The following is a 22,499-nucleotide window of genomic DNA, read 5'->3' as shown; positions in this document are numbered from 1 at the left end:
AGATGTGTTTGTTTGTGTGCTAAAGTCAGATTTGAAGTTTATTCGATGTCATGTCAAATGAGCAATGAGTGACGTATCACCAAACATCATAGCGCTTATTCTATACCCTCGAATTAACAAAGGTGTTTAAGTGAAACGTTTTACATATAGGTTTTTATTTTTCAATATGGACGGTAGAAGTAGGTCTTATGTTCTTGACAGGAGGCCTGCTATTTATTCTTCACCAAAAAGGGTTCCTTATGCAGTTGGCGGAACATCCCAGGTTCCTACTCACTGTCGGTCTCATTGCTGAAATGTACATTCTCAAGGCCTCTATTGGCCCGCGTACTTTGAGAACCAATGGCCTAACTTGGGTTGTGGCTCTGATTTTATTTTTGCTCAGTCTTCAGAATTCCTCTTAGCTAACGACGTGTAACACTGTTTCTAGCTTCATTAGAACAGTATATACTAAACTACTTTCAGGTGTATATAGTTATGTATACGCCTTTGTAAAGTGGAAACCAGGACCCAAATGCGCAGGAGCACTTTACATCACTAGTAGACTAAAGGTAGAGCATGTATAGAATATTTACATAAGGGCACAAAATTACAGTAAATAAGCGGAGTGCACAGCAATCTAGCCTCAAAAATAGATTTTTTTCAAAAATAGATTTTTCAAAAATGGTATTGGTTTTTCAGCAAGGGAGCAGCAGTAAATCAGTCGGTAAACAAACAATTGTACAACACCCAACCACTTTGTTGGCTGTGTATCCTCAGCAAACAATGTTTTAGTGACCACCTTTTCAAAATGTCATTCAAAACTGACACATTTGGTTCAGTAATACGTGTTCATGGTCTACATTTCATTTTAGACCTGGGTGCATGTCGAAAAGTGTAGATATGGATCTTGTACAGTACGAGTAAACAGTGGCAATTGGTCCTGCTGATGTGGGCGTTTTGCATTAATGAGAACTTTCCTAGAACATACTAGCCATGCCTATAATTCCAGTGTATGTTAAACCCCCTGTAAGTAGGTCACCCCTACATTCTACATTATTTAGCAATCTGCAATGGCTCAAAATGTTCAGTGAAGTTCTGGAAAAAAATATCCACACCTTCAAAATGTCCTTGTTAGACAGAATTTGTCTGAAGCCCCGAATTACTGGTGGATAGCCTGTTGTTGTCAATGGAAGCTTTGGCATATCTTTTTTGACAACAGGCATTATCCTTAAGCCACTACTATGAAGCATGCCTCTGCAACCACGAGGTGTGCTCAGCCTTTACTTCACCAAACATGTAGTACTACTTGCACCTCAAATGTTACTGGTTGTAAATGGTGCACCATGTAGCTTTCAACATGCACAGCCACACTAGGGTTTACGTTGTTTCCATTCTGTGCACACTCCCATGTACATACAACAACATTATGCTGTATATGGCCATAAGATGTTTAATGACAACGTTCCTTTTTAAAATTGTAAAGGCTAATAAAGTAATAGGAATAGCATTATCAAAGATGATATAATTCGAGAGATCATCAGCGATTAAATTTAACGTCATAAGTGACGTAATATGTGAGGTCATAAGCGGTGTGTGATGCAGTGCAAGCTATACTTACGTCACTAAAATAGAACTGACCAATTTCAGTGGGTTTCCAGTTAGTTTTTAAACATTATTTGTTAACTTACTTCTATATACAATTATAATATAAATTTAACCCTTGGGTTTTTCACTTGATTAGTCGATTTCTTTTTAACATAAGCTAAGCTCTTCTTACCATATTATAAAATATAATAGTGCCCAAACTCCAGCTAAGCCCTGGGCCCTTCCCCACCCCTTGAGTGTCTAAGCCCCAGCTGTGCATGCCTTTAGGTGGTGCGCTATAGGGGGACTAGACACTGAGCCAGGCCAGAGTCCAGGCCCTGGGCCATACCCCTCCCCCCCACAGGTGCCAGTCTCCTGTGGGCACCCAGCCCAGTTGGTGGCCAGCTTTCAGATAGGCCTGCACCCTTCTATCCTCTCAGAAGGCCAGAGAAAGAGTGCATGACCTGGCCTACCTCTCAGGGGCACACAAGCTCGTTTACCCTTGCACTCAACTTCCCATATGGGTTCAACCTCCTACAAGTGCCAACCCCCCATATTTGCACAGCTTTCAACCATGCACAGTGGTGGATTGGCATTGTGCTCAACTCACTGGAGGCAACGAAACCCCCATGCTAATTCTCTTAAACAACTGAACAGATTTACACCAAATAATAGCAAGCACTGGCAAAGCCAGTAGGTCTTGCCTTTGTGACCTTTTGGCTCTACCAGCGTTTTTAGCCTGTTTGGCTATAAATTGTGTTGATATAGACAGTTCTGTGTTTTTTATATTGATAGTGAACATTATCGAAACTGTTTGACTTAGTACTTGTTTTTTAACATAGGGTACCACATGATGTGGTATGTTTGGGCCGTTGGTTGTTTAGGCTTGTGTTTTGAGGTGTGGACAATCATTGGGGTTTGCAATGATTGTTCTGATATGTGTTTGTCTTGTTTGGTAAAGATGCATGGGTGTTGAGTTTGTAAGGGGATGTGATTCTCTCTGATGTTAGGGATTGTTTGTTAAGGACTTCTGCTTAGCACTTCCTTGATCTTAAGGGGGCCCTAAAGGGTATTTGGCAGTAGGCTCAACATGCTTTGGAAATAATCAGGTCTTAAACATCCTTCTGAACTCTAAGTGATTCTCAGTGGCTGTCATCTTTGCAGGTAGGGTATTCCAAAGGTTTGCTGCTTGCATGGAGAAAGTTGTGCCACCAATGGTTTTATTCCTACAAGCATGAATTATTGTGTTGTCAGTCTTCAACATAAGTTCCTGCGTTGGTAATATTTTGTGATTTTTGCTTGAGTGAATTTTGGTCTTTTGCCATTTGTCAGGCCTGAGATCGGGAAATCCGTTTCTTCTCCCTGCAATGTTGCAGAAGCAGCATGGACCCTCACTCCGTCAAACCCACAAGACCGCCAATAAAAGTTAAGAACCCAGTATTGATGGTATGAGCCAAAGGGGCTGGAGGGGTCTTGCCCAAATAACAAACAAAAATAACGGACTAAAATAATAGAGAAACAGGTTGTGTGTCTTTCTCTTGAAAACAAAAGTAACTTTAGTAATTGTTCTTTTTTTTTTCATCACCTGCTTCCCGTCTCCAAATCCTTGTATAGCAGTTCTATGACCAACACCTACCTGACGGGATACTCAAGTTAATTCCTTGGGTTAGAATGTTGCCTTCCTCTTTCTTTCTCTTTTAGAAGGGAATGGCCATATTTAGAACCGAGCATTCAATTACAGGAGCCCTTGTATTATTACTCAGTCCCCAGGGATGATTTTCAGTAGAGCTTCATTTACCCTAATATTGAGGTGCTGCCTTTTCTACAGGCCTCCGTGTCGCATTTCCACCCCTCTTTATAGATCTTGATGGGACTTAGTGGGATTTCCTTCTAAACTTAAGGTATCAAGTAAACAGTTAAAACACTTCACAGGTTTATATGAGCTGATTACTCCTTGTGTTCTGACACGCTAATCAAAGCATAACTCTTGAGTAACTTTGCAAATTGTTACACACACATCAGGCACAAAATAAGGTTATCAGCATTCAAGAATTGCCAACATATAAAGTTCACTAATTTATGGGTTCTAAGCTGTCACTAAGCATTCTTCATATAATTTGGCTCCAAGACGAGGCTCAAAATTGAGGCGCTTTAGACACCTTGTTAATTGTTGCAAAACTGTTTCACAAAAGATGGCATCACCTTTCCTTGTACCAAAAATAAAACATCAATAAACATCAAATATGAAGGATAGCAAATCGTGTTGCAGTTACAGTAATTGGAGACCTCTGTTGGAAAGTGACTTATCTGAGACTTTAGTGCCCTATTCAGAATCCACAATGTTCTGGCCTGAGGAATCTTCGTGCTGCTCACCCTGGACCCTCAGTGTAAAGTATAGAGAACTGAAGTGGCACAGTTTAAATTGCAGAGTATCTAAGTTAGCCGCTGACATTTCACAGTCTCACTAGAACAACAAGTCTTGCCGGACTTCAGGAAACATGTCATGAGCAGAGTCATTCTTGGTTTGTGACGGTGCTGGAGCCATATGTGGGATCTGGTAATGTCTATTTCTATGGCACAAGAGTCAAGTTCTATAAGCGACAACAAATTGGCATTGATAATAATGTCATTAGATCTGAATATATTATACAGTTGCAAAACATATATTAATCTTCCAAAATATACAGATTGGTCCAAAATTACGACCTCTTGAATGGTTGGCAAATTTGTACCATAGCAGCGTCAATCGCATGTTCCACAGGAGGCGCAAAGAAGGCTGCTGACCAGGCGCTTTTAACTGCATGAACTCAATAGAGGTTAACGCTGTCTGAAGGTTACTGACACCATAAAGATCTATGTAAGTGATGACTTTCATATGAAAGAGGATCCATGTGACGACCCAATATCTCATTACATGACCGAGATTGATTTCAATAATTCAGGTTTAGCAGAAAAGCCAGGCACTCGTGCAAGTTTGGGCGCCGTGCATTCTACACAGCTCAGCAACCCACTTCTGATCCCGACCATCAGTTCAGTTCATTTCATTTCATTTGCTGTATCACCAGAAGCCTGCATTTGATCTATAGGGTGAGTAGAGGGTGAACACTTCTGATGAACTGGGCCATGCACATTCAATTTTCAGTGAGCCCAGCGTCCATTCAGAGTAGGGACTTTCAAAACTCTGGTATTAAACTACCACACAAATGTGATTTCCTGGCCTTTCCTCACTTTGGCACACCAGCGGAAGTGTGGACCCACAGAGCGAGCAGAAACGGTCTGGTCTCCTGCATCATCCTAGGAATGAGATTCACAGGCGTGCAGAAACTCCATTTGACATACAGATGCACACAGCATTTAGTCAAAATGGTCGAGATAGGGGTCTCATCGATGGTTTTATACAGGAAGGATTGGTAGACCTCACCCTATGGGTAAATCAAAAAAGCTGCTCCCTGGTATCTTTTACACTGACTGCTAAGTTGCAGGGGTCCGGTTCAAGACTTTGTACTTTTTGTCTCACAACTCCTGACTTCCCCCAGTTCAATACAGTTTTAAGATTAGGGTTTCAGGTTGCTAGCGTCCTTATTGGCCGTAGCCCAAACGTTTCCTAAAATAAGAAGCTCTGTTGGCCAGTGTTTGGCTTGGAATACAAGGTAGCTATTTGGATAACTCTGTCAGGATTTAATATGGCTAGGATATTTATATACCCCAGTATTTTCCCTAAAATGGACCCTCCTTTGACAGTTCCACTACTTCAGACTCTTATAGGAAGAAATAGCTATTGGTACAGTATTAACCAGTAGGGTATCAGAACCTTGGGGAGTTCAGACCATCTCTGTAGTGCTGGAAGTTTTAAACTGGAACCTTATGGTCAAAACCAAGCGGTGAAAAGCTGTAGCTCATTCTCCGGGGGTTCCTGGTGGTCGTTTGTTGGCCGATTGGGTGCTTTGGTTCCAGGCTTCCTGTTGGCATGTGTTCCAGCAGGGTCACTGTAGCTATTATTAAAGGTAAGTCCCTTAATAGTTCTGATTCCAAGTGACCTATAGCTATGCAGCAGGACGTAGACAAGGTTTAGAGCAGCAGTTCTGAACCTTTTGACTTTTACGGGTCCTCAATGAATCTACTGGAAGACAGGAAGCCCTCTCTAAGTAATTTCTACGCTTTGCGCCTGAATTCAACACAGAAACAAGTATACATCAAAAAATTCATAAATTATTAATTTACAAACAAAGTAATACAAAAATAAGAATTTACATTTTGATGTGAAGGTTAGAAGTTTTCAATATTTGTACTTTATTTCTAAATGACAAAGCTATATGCTAGACTGTGGCATTATCACTTTCTCTTGCTTGCTCTTAATGGATACTTTTTTGCCGTCGCATACTGTTGCTTTGTTTTAGGTCACCACTCTTCCATAGTGTATTCTGTTTCATGTACTTGTATTACTCCCACGAATAAAGCTAAGGATCCCAACTTTAGCCTCTCATTTCAAGTTCCCTCATCATTAAAGAATATTATGCAATTGTGAATGTTATATTTTGCTTTGTTTGCATGCATTCTTATCTGATCTGTTTAAATTATTGAATACAATTATTGCATTTTCTAAACGGTCTCTGACACTCTGGGGGTCTGTGGACCAAAGGATAAGAAGCGCAGGCTAGAGGATTTATCGAGCAAACCTTAGACAGCCAGCAAATCAATGTGGGTGATAGTTTGGGGGGATTTATTTCTATGAAAACAAGAATGGGCTGTCCTGACAGGAAGTATTACGATGCTGAAGATGGAAAAACATATTCAAGAGAAGGCATATGGTGTCACATCCATTAAGCTGTCCGTCTAATGATAATATTTAAGGCTTTTGCAGTTTCACGAATGTTCATTTGTACAACTTTCCTGTACACTTCTGGTGAGAAAATTGTACAGATATTGGAGAGTTACCTCCTTTTTATGTGGGGTAACTTGGGAGAGTTCCGCCATGGGGTACAGCAATAGATTTCTGCCAGTCAGGCAATCACTCGGTAGTGTTTGAGATCAGGCAGCAGGATGCCTATGAGGCCCTGGATCTCCAAATAGCAGTTTATGGCTCCGGAGGGGAAGTTCTGACTAGTATTGAATGTAATGTTGGTCCTTTGGGTTAGGTACCCTAGGATACAGCCAAATAGGACAACGAATGGCAGAAAAACAAAAGATGGTGTGGCATAGATCAGTGGACCTATCTTGCCTACACATTGTGTGAAAAGGACAACTCGTTGCTGGATATTTCTAACTTTTCTACGCTCAGATAGTTACATTAAGTTGTGAAAAAGGTTATCCAGCGGTCTTGAGACTTGCCAACTTGTTGTCATCCCTTCCTACACTGGATTCATTCCCAGATAACTTGGAGGCCCAGTGGATGACCAGCGAATTTGGCTTCGGCCAGTTCTGTTCTGTCAGGGATGGCTCTGGCTCCTTCTCAGGCTATTACATTGTGATATCAACCACCAAAGTGCTGATCCATCGTCCAACCATTGATTTAAGACGCATGATTGAAAGTCACTGAAAACAGATTTGTTGTCTTAATCGCCAACGATAATAAAAAGCTAAAGTATAATAATTGCTCACAGCCCAATATCTTGAACAGCACAAAGTCTTTCGTTATGCACGCGACACCACCCTCTACTTCAAGATCCACATCAGTAAGAAAACACAGACAGCCAGGCAACAGCTGTCACATCTCTGGAACGTCAAAGCATGCGTCTCAGAGCACAACTGCAAAACTCCCATTCAACACCTTTCCTTGCCATACCTAAACATGTGCAATGTCCTTCTGGTGAGTATCACCTCCCAGAAATAGAGAACGTCCTCCATGCAACAACTGGACTGGCTAAGAGATTGAGATGGAAAGACCACATCACTTCCACGCTTCCATAACTATACGGGCTTCCCTTTCAAGTGTCATATTGCATTAGCTCGTGTGCAAGGTCCAATAAAAACAATGTTCTTTTCTGTCTGACACCAACCCCATCAGTGATCACATATGCAATAATATGAGAAGCCAGTGGTAAGGGTGGGTAAAGGAGAACGGGATAAGAAAGACGAGAGACATAGGACTCCACCTCTGCTGCCTCGTCACGTGGCTAGTGAATGAGTTCTGCGGAATTAGGTGCAGCCATACAAGACAAAACAAAATCTTAAGCGTCTTGACATTCAGACAACTAAGGATAACTCCCAATTGTGAAAAGATGAGCCTGAGCTCTAGCTCTGTGTAGCGGACTCCGAGATTCCATATGTGCTGAATGTGCTCGAAACGAAAAAAAAACACACATATTTTGTTGAGAGTTGAAATGTTCTTCCTACTTGACTTATATAGAACTTCAGACTAACCAATACCATAAATATTTTTTTTTACCTTAATCTTGGCAATGGTATGAGTTTATTGAAACTCGAATACCTTACACATGACATATGTAAGCACATGGGATGCATCACTTTAAAACCCCTCCCCCTCACATCACAGGGTAACCTAGTGAATAAGCTCAGTCTACTTAGTTGAACAGATATTAAAGCTAATAGCTCAAATTTTATTTGGCTAGTGAATGAAGTCTGCAGAGTTTAGTGCAACCACTCAGGACAAAAAGAAATCTTAAGCGCCTTGATATTCAGACAACTAAGTGTAACTACAATTCTAAAAATATAGACCTGAGGTCCTTCTCTGTGTAGCCAACTCTGGGATTCCATATGTGCTGAATATGCCTGAAACATACAACAAACATACAGTATATTTTGGTGAGAGTTGAGTTGTTCTTTCTACTTGACTTATGTAGAACTGCAGACTAACCAACACCATCAATAATCTTTTGTATCTTAACCTTGGCAATAGCATGAGCTTATTGAAACTCTAATACCTTACACATGACATTTGTAAGCACATGGGATGAACCACTTTAAGCACCCTCCCCGATACATCACAGGGAAAGCTAGTGAATAAATTCAGTCTATATAGCTGAACAGATATTCAGGCAAATAGCTCAGAATTAATGTTCTTCAACAAGTCAACATGACTCGCATTAGTATAATGCTGGTACTTTGGATTAGGGACCATCACATACAGCCAATTGTTCATTAAAAACATTCCTTTGAAGAGTAACAAGGCCTTGTGATGAAATCTGATATGTTATGTTAGTTAATACCTTCCCACATGGCATGGTTGGTCGATTTGTAGATTGCACTTATCACCTATAAAGGTATCCAGGAGCTTGAGCAGGTGAGTGGGCATGTCGTCCCCAGCTGAGTATTTTGAAGAGCCGGGTCTTCATATTCTTGCAGAACTCAAAAGGTGAGGAGGAGGCCCTGATGTTGCAGATGGAGGTGGTTCCATGTTTTAGGTGCGATGTAGGAGAAAGAGGGACCTCCTGCTCAGTTTTTTGTAATTCTGGCAGGGGTGGTGCGAACAAGAGGGAGGGAGTGTAGGTGTTTGGTCCACTGGTAAGTGTATGAGTAATCCTTGTAATAAGAATTTGGTTGCTACAAAACTGTAGCACAACTGCCAGTCAAAGGATGCTGTGAACCACAAGTAAAATTGTAACTGATAATCCATGCTGACTGACACTTTAGAGCTTTTGGACTTCTGGGAATCAAAAATGATTGCAATTGCTGGTACTTAGTTTATCTTTGGCATGCACAGCTTCGGTTCAAGCAGAGCCAACACTCTGTGATGACTGCCATTTTTCCTTAGCTTAAAAGCACCAATTATAGGTATATATTTAAGTACCCACTCCACATGAATGGTTCGCACACTGAGGTAAGCAGAACCTTGAGCTCTGCTACTTCACAGTATGTCTGAATCACTTACAAGAACTGTTGTGTGATATTGAAGGCTGCCACTTACAACACACCACTTCATCAAGCAAGAAACCTTCTAGTGCTGCATTATTAATCTCTTTATTGCAATTAATGAATTGTTCATGCTCACCACCCTACTTTCACAGTGCTGTGGGCGTGAATGGTGCGTTCACTACTCTGCAGGATATAATCTTTTAAAAAGACATTCAAAATCCTGCTTTTTTGACACTGTTACTATTTGCATGCTACTGGACACCAGGGATTTTATTTTCAGGGGAGTGGGCCCCTGGGAAGTACTTCCCCTCATTAAAAAAAAATTAGAATAGTCTTTCTGCCCTCTTGTAGGAGGCAACCGGGGACTGGGTGTTCTAATCCATGAGAAGAGCACAATAAAAGTACATTAACTTCAAATGGTCACAGTTTTCCTCTGTTCCTGTTGTGGCCAATATGCCCACCACAACAGTGGGGCAGTGTGTTTATCAAAGGAAGTGTGGGAACACTGAGTAGTAGAAATGTTGTGGCTTCCTGCAGGTTCTCGAGTATTCCCTCACAGAAATATGAGGAAAGTGTGTGATGTTAGCCAACATTTGAAGCTTGCACGACCTTCTGGGCCAGAAAACATAGTTGGATCTACACAAGTCACACCACCCGGACTCTGCTGTGTGTCTAGTTTTCAGAAATGTCTGGGTTTGAAAGGTTTTCATTGGTGGCAGCTGAGCCTGGGCAGCTACCCACATCTGCACAATGGGTAAATCAGGGCTCGAAAAATCCACTGGACTACTCACATTAGTCTTTCCTTGCTCAGGTCAAGCTATTTTTAATACTTACTAGTCCCCAGCACTGAACAGGTGTTCTGTTCAGTTGAAAAGTGGAGGGCCAATAAAAGATGCCTTTAAATCTTCTTCTTATGTCACATTTGCTCTGTGTTCACACAGAGATCAAAAGTCAGATTTTCTTGCAATTAATTTTCCTTCTTCCTGCAGAGTTTCAGGACTTTGTAAGGTGAACTGTGTAACCTGCTGCTTGGAATGTAAAATAAAAGGATATAGGGTGTCAGGTTTTTTCCCAACACACAACAATTAAATGACTAAGTCAACTGTGCAAACATTTCAAAATAGATTTCAGTAGTTGTGAAAGCCCTTTTTTATATTTGTGTGATGAATTTAATAGGATGAAAATAAATCAGAATACTTTGTGTTTATGTCCAAAGGATGTTTTCTGAAATCCAATTTTCAAAGATTAATACACTATATAGTTTTATCAGTAAAGCTGCAAGTTAGTGCAGAGGTTTTATTGGAAAGTTACTGTGTGTAGATGACAATATGTTACCACATCGTGGTTTAGTAATATGTTTATTAAAATTGAGTGTTAAAACAAACTGAGAAACATTCCTGCCCTGATGGCAATGTTGTTGGTAAACTAAAAGAAGTCCTAGGTTATGTGGACTAGACCTCATGGGTATGTGGGCTAGGTTATGTGGGATAGACGTCATGGGTATGTGGGCTAAATTCTTGTGATGCATGGAGCAAACTTTAGTCTACTTAATCAAACAAAAGAGTTTTTTTGTACTGCAGAAATGCTGAGCTCACATATTTGAAGGTGCAATCATATGTGAGAAGAAAAAGGCTCTGTAAACTATTTGCCTAGGATCACACAATTTGATACCTGCTTACGGGTCAAGTACATTACAGTTAGGTCAAGTAGATTATTTAAGTTACTCAACCTGCAGGTCTACTAACATTTTTATGATTTGTTTGAGCCCTGGGTAAATTTCAAAGGCAACATTTGTCATTTTAGTCCCTAAATTCCATATGAATGTTGTCTTGTGCCTTATCTACATTTCCTTCATTTGTGCACAGTGAGGTAATTGCAGTCCTTTGTTGTTCATTACTCAGCAGCTTAGCGAGAACGGTCCATGACGTATCTGCTGTACATATACTTTGTCTTATGGTACCTATGTTGAAAACTCTGCAGGTATTCCAGTGATGCTGTCCACTCTTCTTATCAGCTAATTCTCCCTCTTTCTGGTCCCCTCTTGCTATTTTCACTTCTGTGGATCTCAACTCTGTTTCTAATTTATTGAGGTCCCTTGCCAGTGTCTCTAATGCCCTTTACCTTTTTATGCACTCACCTTTCACCTCTACTTTAAATTCTGTGCTGTTATCTCCCACTGTATTTTAATTTTATTTGAAACAAAACTTCCCCAATTTTCCTTGGAAATCTGAGTTCCCCCAGCACTTAAGGTTGTAATCGCCACAACAGTATCAGTGTGTAAGGTCTACACCATACCAATGTGAACAGCAGCAGGTTGTGATCTGAATTAATTTTAAGAATATCATCACCTCTGCCAGTGGTAGCATAGTTGGTGGCATAAGAAACATATATATATGTAAGTATATAATTTAAGAACTGGAGAATTATTAGAATATTCCTTGATGCTGTGGTGTTGCATCCTCCATACATCTCTCAACCTCCAGTTTTCAAGCCTATCCCTGAGAGCTAGTCTCTTTAGGTTGACCAGACACCAGACAGCACAGCCTATGGGGATATGCCAATAGCTGACCAGGAAATCAACTTTCCCCATTGCATCCCACTGGCTTTTTGTTTTGTCACTCTTATTTTCTTCCTTTCTCTTTGATAGCTTTATTTGTTTTAGCTCATCCATTTTGTATTTGATTTGTTCTTCCAGTGGAGGACAGCCTGTACAACATCTCTCTAAATGACTCCTTTTATTCCTCCACAAGCATCTGGTTTCTGGAACTTGTTTTTTCTTTCCCTAAAAACACTCCATGAGAGTGCATGTATTTACCCCTTCTCTTTGTTTTACCATTTCTTCTAGCAGATTTCTTTTCATAAGTGTTGCATTAAAGTGCTTGCATTTTTGCCATTCAGAATGTTTGCCCACTTCTCTCGGCACAATTATTTTCTTAAAAAGTTACATTTTCTACAGATTTGTTCTTCAAGCTGCTCTTACATGCCCTTTCACTTTTATATAGCTTCTTCCTTCAAGCCTCTTTCTTGAGCACTTTATGTTGTTTCCCGCCCCACCTGCGCCCTCTGTATTGCCTAAAACCATTGGCAAAGCCAGTTGGTACCAAAGACAAGACCTAATGGCTTTGCTAATGCTTGTTGTTACACTAGTTGTATTTCTCAGTGGTGGAAAAGATCTATCCACCTCAGTGACGGTCACGGGTAAAATCATACCTCAACACTATACTATTTCACATGTTCCTGCAGCTTATTCATTACCTTATACCACAGATGTAATGGTTGGACATAAGGAGCATATCACCCATACTGGCTACCATAAAGCAGTGCTATCATTATGTACTTTCCTTCTTTGCCTGCCATATCTTTTTTTCTGCAATGGAATGCCTGTTCTTTTCCTTAAGAGTGCCTGTCTATGTAGAGCACTAAGTTGCTATTTCATATTTCCACCTGATCTTCAGATTTCTCACCTCTGATAGAACAATATGTGTCTACTGCAGGTAAGCAATTTGCGTTCTGGGGCGGCTCCTGTGCTGAGGCGGAGGAGCGTCGCCCTGCTGCTTTCAGCAGAAGAAAAATAAAATGATAATAACGCATTGCTATTATCATTTTATTTGTTGCTGAGCCAGGATAGGGCGGGACGGGGATGGAGAGAAGAGTGGTCATAGGTCCACCTTAAGTGCGCATGTCTGTTGAAACAGACATGTGCCCTTTGCATTTCTCCATTTCACAGCCGGGAGGAGAATGTGCACAAGGTGCCACTCCCTCTGTCAGCGCCGAAGCAGGCTGCTCACTTCAGTCACGGCGTTGCTGTCATGCTGGTGACAGCAGCGTCGTGATTGGCTGAGGGGAGTCTGGAAGCCTGTGTGGTTCCAGACGAAGAGGAGGATGGATGAGACAAAGACGTCTCCCAACCTAATCAGGTAAGTAGGTTAAAAAAAAAAATGTAATCCCTGCCCCGCCAGCCCTGTTCAGTGGCAGCCACCACTGTTTGTGTCCTTTGCCACTTAATGTAGGTAATGCCTCCTTAGTGATTTCATGGAGAAGCATACCCCACACTTTCCATTACCCCTTCAGTGTAGCGCGCTCCTGAGAGCTGGTACGCTGACCCTGGCCTAGGCCCTGTCTCACCCACATTCTTGTGGAGCAGTCTTCACGCGCAGTCCTTGATTCTCACCGCTGGGAGCCCGACGGACACTCTTGTAGTCCATCATCTTCCAGGTTCGCACTCGCCACGCTGGGCCCTTCCTTCAGATGCTGAGCGTCTGTGGTCTTCACCAGAGGCCGAAGTCGGTGGGATTTGAGGGGCTAAATGTTCCTGCTATTAATTTGATTTGACAAAAGTAGTTTGCTTACCTTTTCTGAAAAGAAAATCGTCCAGAGACGATTCATTCCTAAAGTTGATAGGCCTCAGCTGAAGTAAAAGGGAGGGAGTCACCTGTGCTGTGAAGCCCAGGAGGGGACAGACAGTTAAACAAGAAACAAGCCTTCTTGCCAAGGCGTCTGCTGCCTGAAAGAAATGTCTATTGCGCAATTAATCTGTAAATGTAAAGGCTGCTGAGAAGTAGGTATTGGGTTTAATTGACGGAGTTCTGTTGAAGCTTTGCGAGGACAAAGATGTATTAGATGTATTCTTTGTGAGCTCTGTTGCAAGGGTGTTACCAATTGACACGTGGAGTCCGTGCTTTTACTAGACAGTTATAAAACTTGTGTACACTGGCTTAAGTTTATTACTAAAAGCAATATTTTGGAAGCCCCTTTTTCAATCTGAAACCTAAACATTTTTTGGTGGAACCCTATCTTATGCCCTGTTTAATGCAAGCTTATAATAGTACCCTACATAGTCATATTGCTCTCTGTCGAAGGTTGGTACCTCATAACACTACAAATGCAAAATGTACTATTCCCCACCGAACCAACCAGAATTCAGTTCTGTGGCGCTCAGTTAAACATACAAATAGGCAAAGTGACATTGACCAATAGAGGTTTCATAACATAAAACATTCTAACTGATTAGTTGAACTTGCATTTATTTTTCATTTAAGATGTCATTTTTTATGCAGTTACCTAAAGGTGAAAGACAATTTTTGTTCTTTTTAGCCACTCCTTTGATTTCGTCCCCATGCTCACTCACCCCTCCCCCAACGCTCAGGATCTCAGTTTCCACACTTTTTAAAATGTTCGTCCGCCAGGCTCTACAACTAACCACGCTCCTCCGCCAGTATGGTTCTGATATTAGAACCACTGATATCAATAGCAGGTAAAAGGATGCTATTTTGCCTGCTTGCCAGGCACTCTATCATCCTTGTGTGTTTCAGAAATGTCAGCCTCTTAAGCTTCCAAACCCTTTTCCTAAATGTGTGCAGCTGGTGCGCGCCTGTTAGCCGCGTCTTATTCACGTTTTCCAGGCCAGATGAGTTACTCTTGCCTCTGGATTCTGCCAGATTGCAAGAATGAGTAAGTCACACCTCAGGCGATTTAGGGCCTGCCATGTCACCCCTCTGCAGGCCTTCTTTAATAAGGATTTCACAGTTAATTTCTTAAAGTAATCTTTATTGTTTTCATGAGTATTCAGTTCATTAGGGCCATTTCTTAGAGCCATTATATGTACTGATGCTACAAGATCTTCCCACTCACAGAAGGAGTGGTATGCGCAATGAAGAGCACAGATTTCTTTCAATACAGCATCAATGGCTGGCTGATTGTTCTTTAATATTTTGGGAAATGTAATCTCCTATGCCAAGCTGAAGTAATGTCCCTAGGAAACTTTACCTGGTCAAGCACAGGGTTATTTGTTTGACAGGTAGTCCAAGAATGATGCCATCTCTGAAGTGGGGATCCTGGCCACCAACTCTTTTCGTGGGGTGGGTTCTGTCTGCTAATGTGTTTGCAGATTTTGCCCATGATAGACAGATCTAAAAGTGAACCTAGTGGTCCTAGCCGGCTCCTGCACTCATGGTAGCCAGGCATTTGCACTTTCTGCAGCTTTTTCACAGACAACACTTTCAGTCCATGAACAAGAGAGAATAGCCTCTCCCTACAGTTGCTCAACTCGAGTACCTCAGGAGTTACTTTTCACCAAATTTGACCTCTCGAATAACAATGATGCCTTAGCGCCTGCCAGGAGATTCACCACCAGGTCTCAGTGTCAGAGCAAGTAGTTGAGATGTTGCCACTCTGCTCCTCCCGAGGGCTTCAGTACTTTAACGTTCTCAGTGGATGACGTCATATTTTTGCCCAGACATCTGGCTGGTAAATCACTACTCACCCTATCTGGAACAGAGCTGTTATTCATGCACTAGCGAAATTTGTTTGGTACACCAGCAAATGTGTAGCACCACATTGTAGATTTCTTTACAACCTGGGCTCTAATGCTAGGTAGGACACCATGTTTAGCCAATGTGCTTTACGGTATTTTTAAATAAATATTTTAGATTATCTTGGGTAGCCCCTATAACATTTGCTATTGACTACATGAGTCTTTCAGAAGATGATGAATCGGCCCAATAGGGAAGTATCTGTTAAAAGGAAGCCAATTTCTCTGTTGATGATGTTTCTGATTGATATCTCGTCCTTCTGGGATATTCTTCAAGGCACTTCCCTCTGTATCTGAAATATCTTTTAGAGCTCAGTTTATTGAACCTTTTGTAACTGTGAAAATTGGTGCTGGTGTCAGTGGTGCAATGCATTCAACGTAGGATGTTCTGTCCGCTGACGTCTGCAACACAAGTTATAGCTGAGTATCTTTGGTGCCACTTGGGATCTTTGTGGGTGAAAATAGTTTCTAGGTTTAGTCTGACATCTACCGCCATTTCAGGAGACAAAGGATCTTCAGAACTAGTAGAGGGTTGCAAAAATTGTTGTCACACGGTAGTTGCTTCTTTTTCCAGAACAATAAGAGATGGGCAGGAGCTTGTGAAGTTTCATGAGATGCTGTTCACTTCAGTTAGGATTTTCTAGATGGGGAAGTTGAGGTCTGTGAGCCACTGTAACTTTTTGACCAGGATGGTTAAACATTGCTAGATGATCTATCATGCTCTCTAGGGACAACAAAGAATTGTTATTTGGGATCTTTGCTGTATCTGCATTTTTACGATGGTGGGATCTTAAGATGATGTAGTGGCCTGTCCGTGGTAATGGGTAAATGATGTGGGCGCTGATTTACCTGTTAAGGTCTTCAGCAGCGGTTACAATATCCTTCTAACCTCTTATCTTTGCTTCACTTTCAGAGCACATTGGGTCATGAGAATAACAAAGACTCCAGGCTGCTGTGGGTCAGCACCAGTGACTATGTTTTGTCTGTGGGATTCCGCCAGGTAAAATGAATGCACTGAAATGAGTTGTGAGTTATGGAAGTTGGGCTTAAAATAGTATAATAGTATAATAATTAATTGCATTTAAAACACTTTTCAAAGAGAGCATGGGGATAGTTAACGAAGAATGCTGGAGGTAATCAATTACTATGGGTCGCTCTTAAAAATGTAAATTGCAAAATTATTGCTAGAAATTGTTCTATGCAGTTGTTTCAGTCAGTGAACAACTGGTCTGAATCTGTATTCTAGGATTGCCATTGCGACTATCATATTAGTCCTTTGCCTTACTCTTTACCATTCTTCTTAGCGCTCTCAAACAAATTTTTTGCCCACTCTTGGAAAATAGTTTCATTGTGCATAAAGATCTTCACCAGCAATTGTAGGGGCATTCCTGCTACTTACCTCCCCGGACTACACATTTACTCCTGCTTTGATGGAAGTAAATTTGAGCTTAATTTTTGGTAGTAACCTGCAGTTTGTAAATTCCCATACTAGAGAGTTTAGTGTTGTTCATCTACGTTTGGAAGTGATCCCACCTAAAAATACCACTCCCTGCCATATGAGGAGATTTATTCCAGTGTGGTGCCATACTATAATTGTGTAATATCACATTGCAGTAAATCATATTGTGAATGTAAATACACTTTTTTTGATTATGCTCGTAAGTGCTTCTAATTGCACCCCTAAGTCAGAATTGTGATTTGTTTCATGGGGTTTGTGTGTCTTTGATGGGTGAAGAGAGGGAAACGGACCAGAAGAAGGGTCAAAGTATGACATTTATGATTTTGCTTTCTGCAGATGAGAGATCGGGAGGCTAAACTCTGGGACACACGGAAGTTCAACAGTTCGGTCGCTTCCTTCTCTCTTGACACTTCTCCTGGGTAGGAACGCTGCTTTTCTTAAAATGCAACCTTGTTTGTTCTTTCGTGGTACTTCAGCGATTTTTCATGGTCACCAACATGCTTTTCAAACTGTACTATTAGGAAAAATTGCCGGATTACCCGTTCTGAGATCAGAGAACAGCAGCAGGCGGAGCACTACCGTAAAATTGTATTGATACTTGTATAGCGCTTTCCATACCTCTTGTGAGGCCTAAGTCACTTTTTGATTAAGTAGATACTCCATGTATCTAATTTATATAGCACTTTGTAACAAAGACAAGGTCGTAGAGCGCTCCGAATTTCATCTGGTTACGAGGCATTCTTTAGTTATATAGTTGAAAAGGTGTTGGGGGTGTTTGCCCTATGTGGGAAAAGTTGGATGCAATCCATGGGGTTTGTATACAGGCTAGAATCAGTGCAGCACATAAGCATCAATGTTGCAGATAGTAAAAGTGCAAATTTTGTTTTTGACAAGGTGCCTAAAACCTTGCATATCCATGGTATGGATGGCCTCAGAAGACGTGGATTTTCCCACACCATTGAAGAAGCACGGGAAATGTGACTTCAAAACATACGTGTCAGAGAGTTTGATATGCAGCCCGCGATCATTCCAACCCCCAGAAAAGATCATGCTTAAAACAAGAGTATAAAGCTCATTACATACTGGCCACTTCTTACCTATGGTCATATTTAACCCTACTGCTGTGATTTATTTGTGAATATGGTGCTCCGGATGAGAAAAACAATAATGTCTTGGAGAAGTCAGAATCAGAAAAGAACAAGCAAAAATATATGTATTTAAGTAGGTGTAGGGCATTTGGATGTATGGAATTGTGTCTTATATGTGCTGAATCTGTAATTACGCATAATCAAGGAGGAGGGATATTTAATGCTAGTGATGTTATTTTGGTCGTACTAGAGTACTATCAAATTTGCTGAGTATGTTCTTGGTAGTGACTGAATTGTTAAAATCCCAGGTGCTGTTAATATTATATTGTAATGTGACATTTGTAGGTTCTTCCTAACCCATGACAAGTCCACAAAGCATTCCAATTTGCATCAGTACCCAAGAGCTCTTTAGAATTGTGTGGTTAAAAGGTTATTGGGTGCAGAATGAGCTTTGTGGGAGATAGTTGAGACGTGTGAGGTTTTAACATGCTCCACACATGGTACAGTGATTGTTTCAGGGCTTACGCATATAGTGTTATGGATAGTTTGAGTATAGACGCATCTCTTATACCTGCTTCATTATCTATTTTTTAAGATCGTACTCTTACAATTGTGGTTATAGTGTTGATATGGGACACGTGTTAATGCATTCTGGAACTGAATCTGTCCTTATGTGAGCAGGCATTGAGTTCCCAAGTATGGCAGACCATACAGACAAGGAGGTTCCACCTCGCCTTGTCTTTTTGAATGAAGGCCCAATTTTAAAGTGAGCCTTGAGCACACATACAAGTTTAGTTGACGGAAGAGTGTTTCAGTCCAACGGATTGCTCTATGAAGTATGAACATCGCTTTAAATGTGATTTATCTGGCCACGGGGTGCAAGTTCAAGGAAATGAGAGAAGGCATGACTCAGCTCGTCACTGAAAATGTAAGCACCTGTCTGGCATTTGCATTTTGGAGTGACTGTAGTTTCCAAGGTACTGGTAGGGTTTCATCATTATATATTCCATTGGAGTGATCAAGATGGGAGAGTACTAGGGTGAGGTGGCTTGGATGTCCTGTGAGAAAATGGAAAAATTGACAAAGGCATCTCATTATGTGGAAGCATCCGTTGGAGGCTTGATATGTGTGTGATATATAAGACAGATTAGAGTCTATGATCAACCTAGGTTCCTGACTTCGTCTCTGTATGGGGTTGAGCTCCTAGTTCCTGAGACTAGATTGGAGAGAGGTGATGACAGCTCCCATTGCCATATGTAAGAACCTCCATGTTTGAAGTGGTGTGCTTCAGGTGGTTGACAGACTATCAGCAGTCACCTGCTTGTAGGCAATTCCCTGTGTTATAGATATCAAGAACAGATGTGCTTTCAAGCTTTAGAATATTTTGTGTGTCATCAACTTAATTTCCAACAGCTGAGATTAAATGATGAAACACTGCCTCATAGTGGACTAAGATAGATGTTGAACAGGAGGGGCGTAATGCTAGAGTCATGGAGTACACCCACTCTGGATTGGAATGATTAAAAGGATAAGGGGGGTAGTAATATGGTGAGCATGCTCTCCCCAATGTTTGAAGTCATTCATTTCAGGCTGGTTCTATGTAGACAGCAGAAGACAGACCAAGTGGAATGAAGACTGCTACTCCATCAGTCTACAGTTGCTGTGACAGCATCCTACAGTGATGATTCAATGCCACATTGGACAGGATCCATTTTTGTAGCATGAACAGCAATAGTTATTTGAATTCAGATCTTTCAATTACTTTTCTTAAAATAACCTATAGGAATGTTAAAATAATGGTAGGTAGTGTGTTGGGTCAGAGGGATCCAATCTATGTTTATTTACTGTAGGTTTGATATGTGTCATTTTGACTTAAGTCAGTAACGTTCTTGGTGGTAAAGTATGATTGATTATGGCCCTGGACTGCAGTCTGCTGAGCTTTGGAGTAGTATGGGCTTGAATATATGACTTTGAATTAATATGCTGAGGATCCATATGGGCTGATTATTTGTTATGCTGGTGAAGTGTTCTGCTATAAGAGGGTTAAAGCATAGTGTTTACACTTCTTGATTTAGACTGGAGATAATTTACTTTGCATGGTGGGAAGGTAGATTTCCAGAACTTTTGTTTTTTGATTAAGTGTCTGAAAATAGTTACATAGTTCCTGGGACAGCAGGATGTTCAGGTCAACGCATGTATGGTTCTAGACCTCATTAATGATTGGATATAGTTGCTTTGTTGGACATAATGATAAAATGTGGTGCAAGTAGTGTTGTCTTTTTACTTTATTCATGCTGGCCTTGTATGGTCATTGTTGGTGGTGGATTATGACTTTCCCTTTGCTATAACTTTTCTACAAAGTATTATGAGGTTTCTTCTGCTTGGGTTTAATTATTTTATTTCTGGTACCAACTAGCCAGAACTCCTGGGGTTTGCTTGTTGTGATTTGGAAGGTATGAGTTTATAAAACCCAGTTTTCTGATCATCGTAAAACGTATAATGGTGTGGTACATGTAAAAGAGGTAGGAAGAGCAGAGCTAAAGGATGAGATGCCCAGTTTTTTCTGTGATCTGACAGTTACATCTTCTTTTGAGAAATGAGTAATTTTCAGTATTGATGGAGTTGAGTTTGAAAGAAATCACATGATGATCAGTCCAGATGACGGTATGAAATTCAGTTACAGAGGTCGTGTTGTGAAATACATTTATTGCATAGAGTGTGAGACCTGCACTATGTATTGGTCCTTTAAATAGTTTTTAAAAATCCTTTAATTCAGGAAGTATATAACAGTTTGGGTTTTTTAAGATGATCTCAGCAATAAAGTTCAAGAGTGTTCGGGCAATGCGGGATTGTGAATAAGGGGTCTGTAGATGAGGAGGAAGGCACACATGAAAGTTGGTAATGGATAGCATTGGACAAATAATGATTCACTGATGGATGTGAATGTCCCCTATTCATATGGTCTGAAGGGCTTCTTTGTGGCGAATGAAAAGTTGGCCTCCAGTCTTTTTCGCTAGATAGTTCAGTATCTCACATCCAGTAGGGGTGGTTTTACACGAGATAGTGCATCGTTGCTAAGCCCTACTTCAGTTCCAGTAATATGTTAGTGTTTGATCAACTATTCAAGAGGTTGCATGAGAGAAAGTGGTGGAATTTTGAGGGTAGAGGAGTGGGCATGTTAGGTTTCAAGGTGGGATGGGGAGAGAGTCTTATATAAGTTAATGTAAAAGTTACAGTTCACATCAGAATCAAGCATGTTTAATGGTGACTTTAATGTATTCGGAGGAGCTATGGATGGGGGGTATCAGATAGCTGAGACTCAAGAGATATTTATAGTAAAGAAGTGCAGATTAGCATTCTTGGATGGACTTGAAAAGATTGATGGACTTAAAAGGGGTGCCTATAGGTTCGATGGGGTAGGATGTAGTGTGGTTTAGAGAGCAGTGTTAGAGGAGTGGGAATTATTTGGAATAGTGGACTGACCAGAGGTTTTGGAGAGGTTAGAATGTGTAGGTTAGGAAAGATGAGGCCTATGAAGGTATATGAGCTTCTGGGCACTAAACAAGTGCTGGAAGACATTATTAGATATGATGCCTCCCTTTAATATTTCTTCTTGAATTCTGTCCGCAGTGTCTACGTGAGACCCATCACTCCCTCTTTCTGGCCTTGGCTGTCGTCTGTCTCTACTTCTGCATTCATTATTGATCTTTGGATGGGCAGTGGATTCACTGAGGTTTCTCGCCCCATTTCTCACTGTAGTTTACAAGTCTGACATGTTTCTGTAGTGCCACTCACCGAGGTGTATCTACCTTTAGACTATTTCTCTCTATGAATTGTTTCTTTATTTCCCTTTCTGCACTGCCAGTTTTCTTTCCACTTCTCTGCCTGTCAGCCTCCTTTTCCCCCTCCTTCTCTCTCTGGGTACTTAAATCCTCACTCTCTATCCCACTCTCACATTCCTTCTGCCCATCGTTTCTTTTCTTTTTTCCTTCCTCTCTATTTCTCTCTGTCCCACCTCTCTTAACTCTTCTGTGGTCCGTCCCCTTGCTCTCTCGGTTCTCTCCCCTCTGTCCTTCCAGCTTCCTTCACTCCTGTATTCGGTCTCCACGTTTTTCTTCCTCTTTTTTGCTGTCTTTCTTCCATTCCTGTAGGTCCCTGTATCTTTCTCTTGCTTCGGTGGTCTCCCAGCTTCTAAAGTTTCTGAAGTTTCGCTGTGCGACAGCCCCCGCCGCTTTGCAGTGCGCAGACGGCACAATGGCCCTGCTGC

General features: G+C 41.2%; 1 protein-coding gene across 2 annotated transcripts in view; it reads left to right on the top strand.

Moving 5' to 3' along the window:
• Positions 1 to 22,499, top strand: part of LOC138261488 (coronin-7-like) — a 1,075,977-nt gene that overhangs the window by 373,300 nt on the left and 680,178 nt on the right. For both annotated transcript variants that reach the window (XM_069210466.1, XM_069210465.1), the window contains exons 8-9: positions 16,599 to 16,685; positions 17,481 to 17,563. In XM_069210466.1, the coding sequence (XP_069066567.1) occupies positions 16,599 to 16,685; positions 17,481 to 17,563 (170 nt within the window). The remainder of the gene's footprint in view (positions 1 to 16,598; positions 16,686 to 17,480; positions 17,564 to 22,499) is intronic.

This window comes from Pleurodeles waltl, chromosome 10 (assembly GCF_031143425.1).
Source record: "Pleurodeles waltl isolate 20211129_DDA chromosome 10, aPleWal1.hap1.20221129, whole genome shotgun sequence".
NCBI classification, from domain to species: domain Eukaryota; kingdom Metazoa; phylum Chordata; class Amphibia; order Caudata; family Salamandridae; genus Pleurodeles; species Pleurodeles waltl.
The sequence above is the reverse complement of the archived record's forward strand: the minus strand, read 5'-3'. Positions and strand labels throughout refer to the sequence as shown.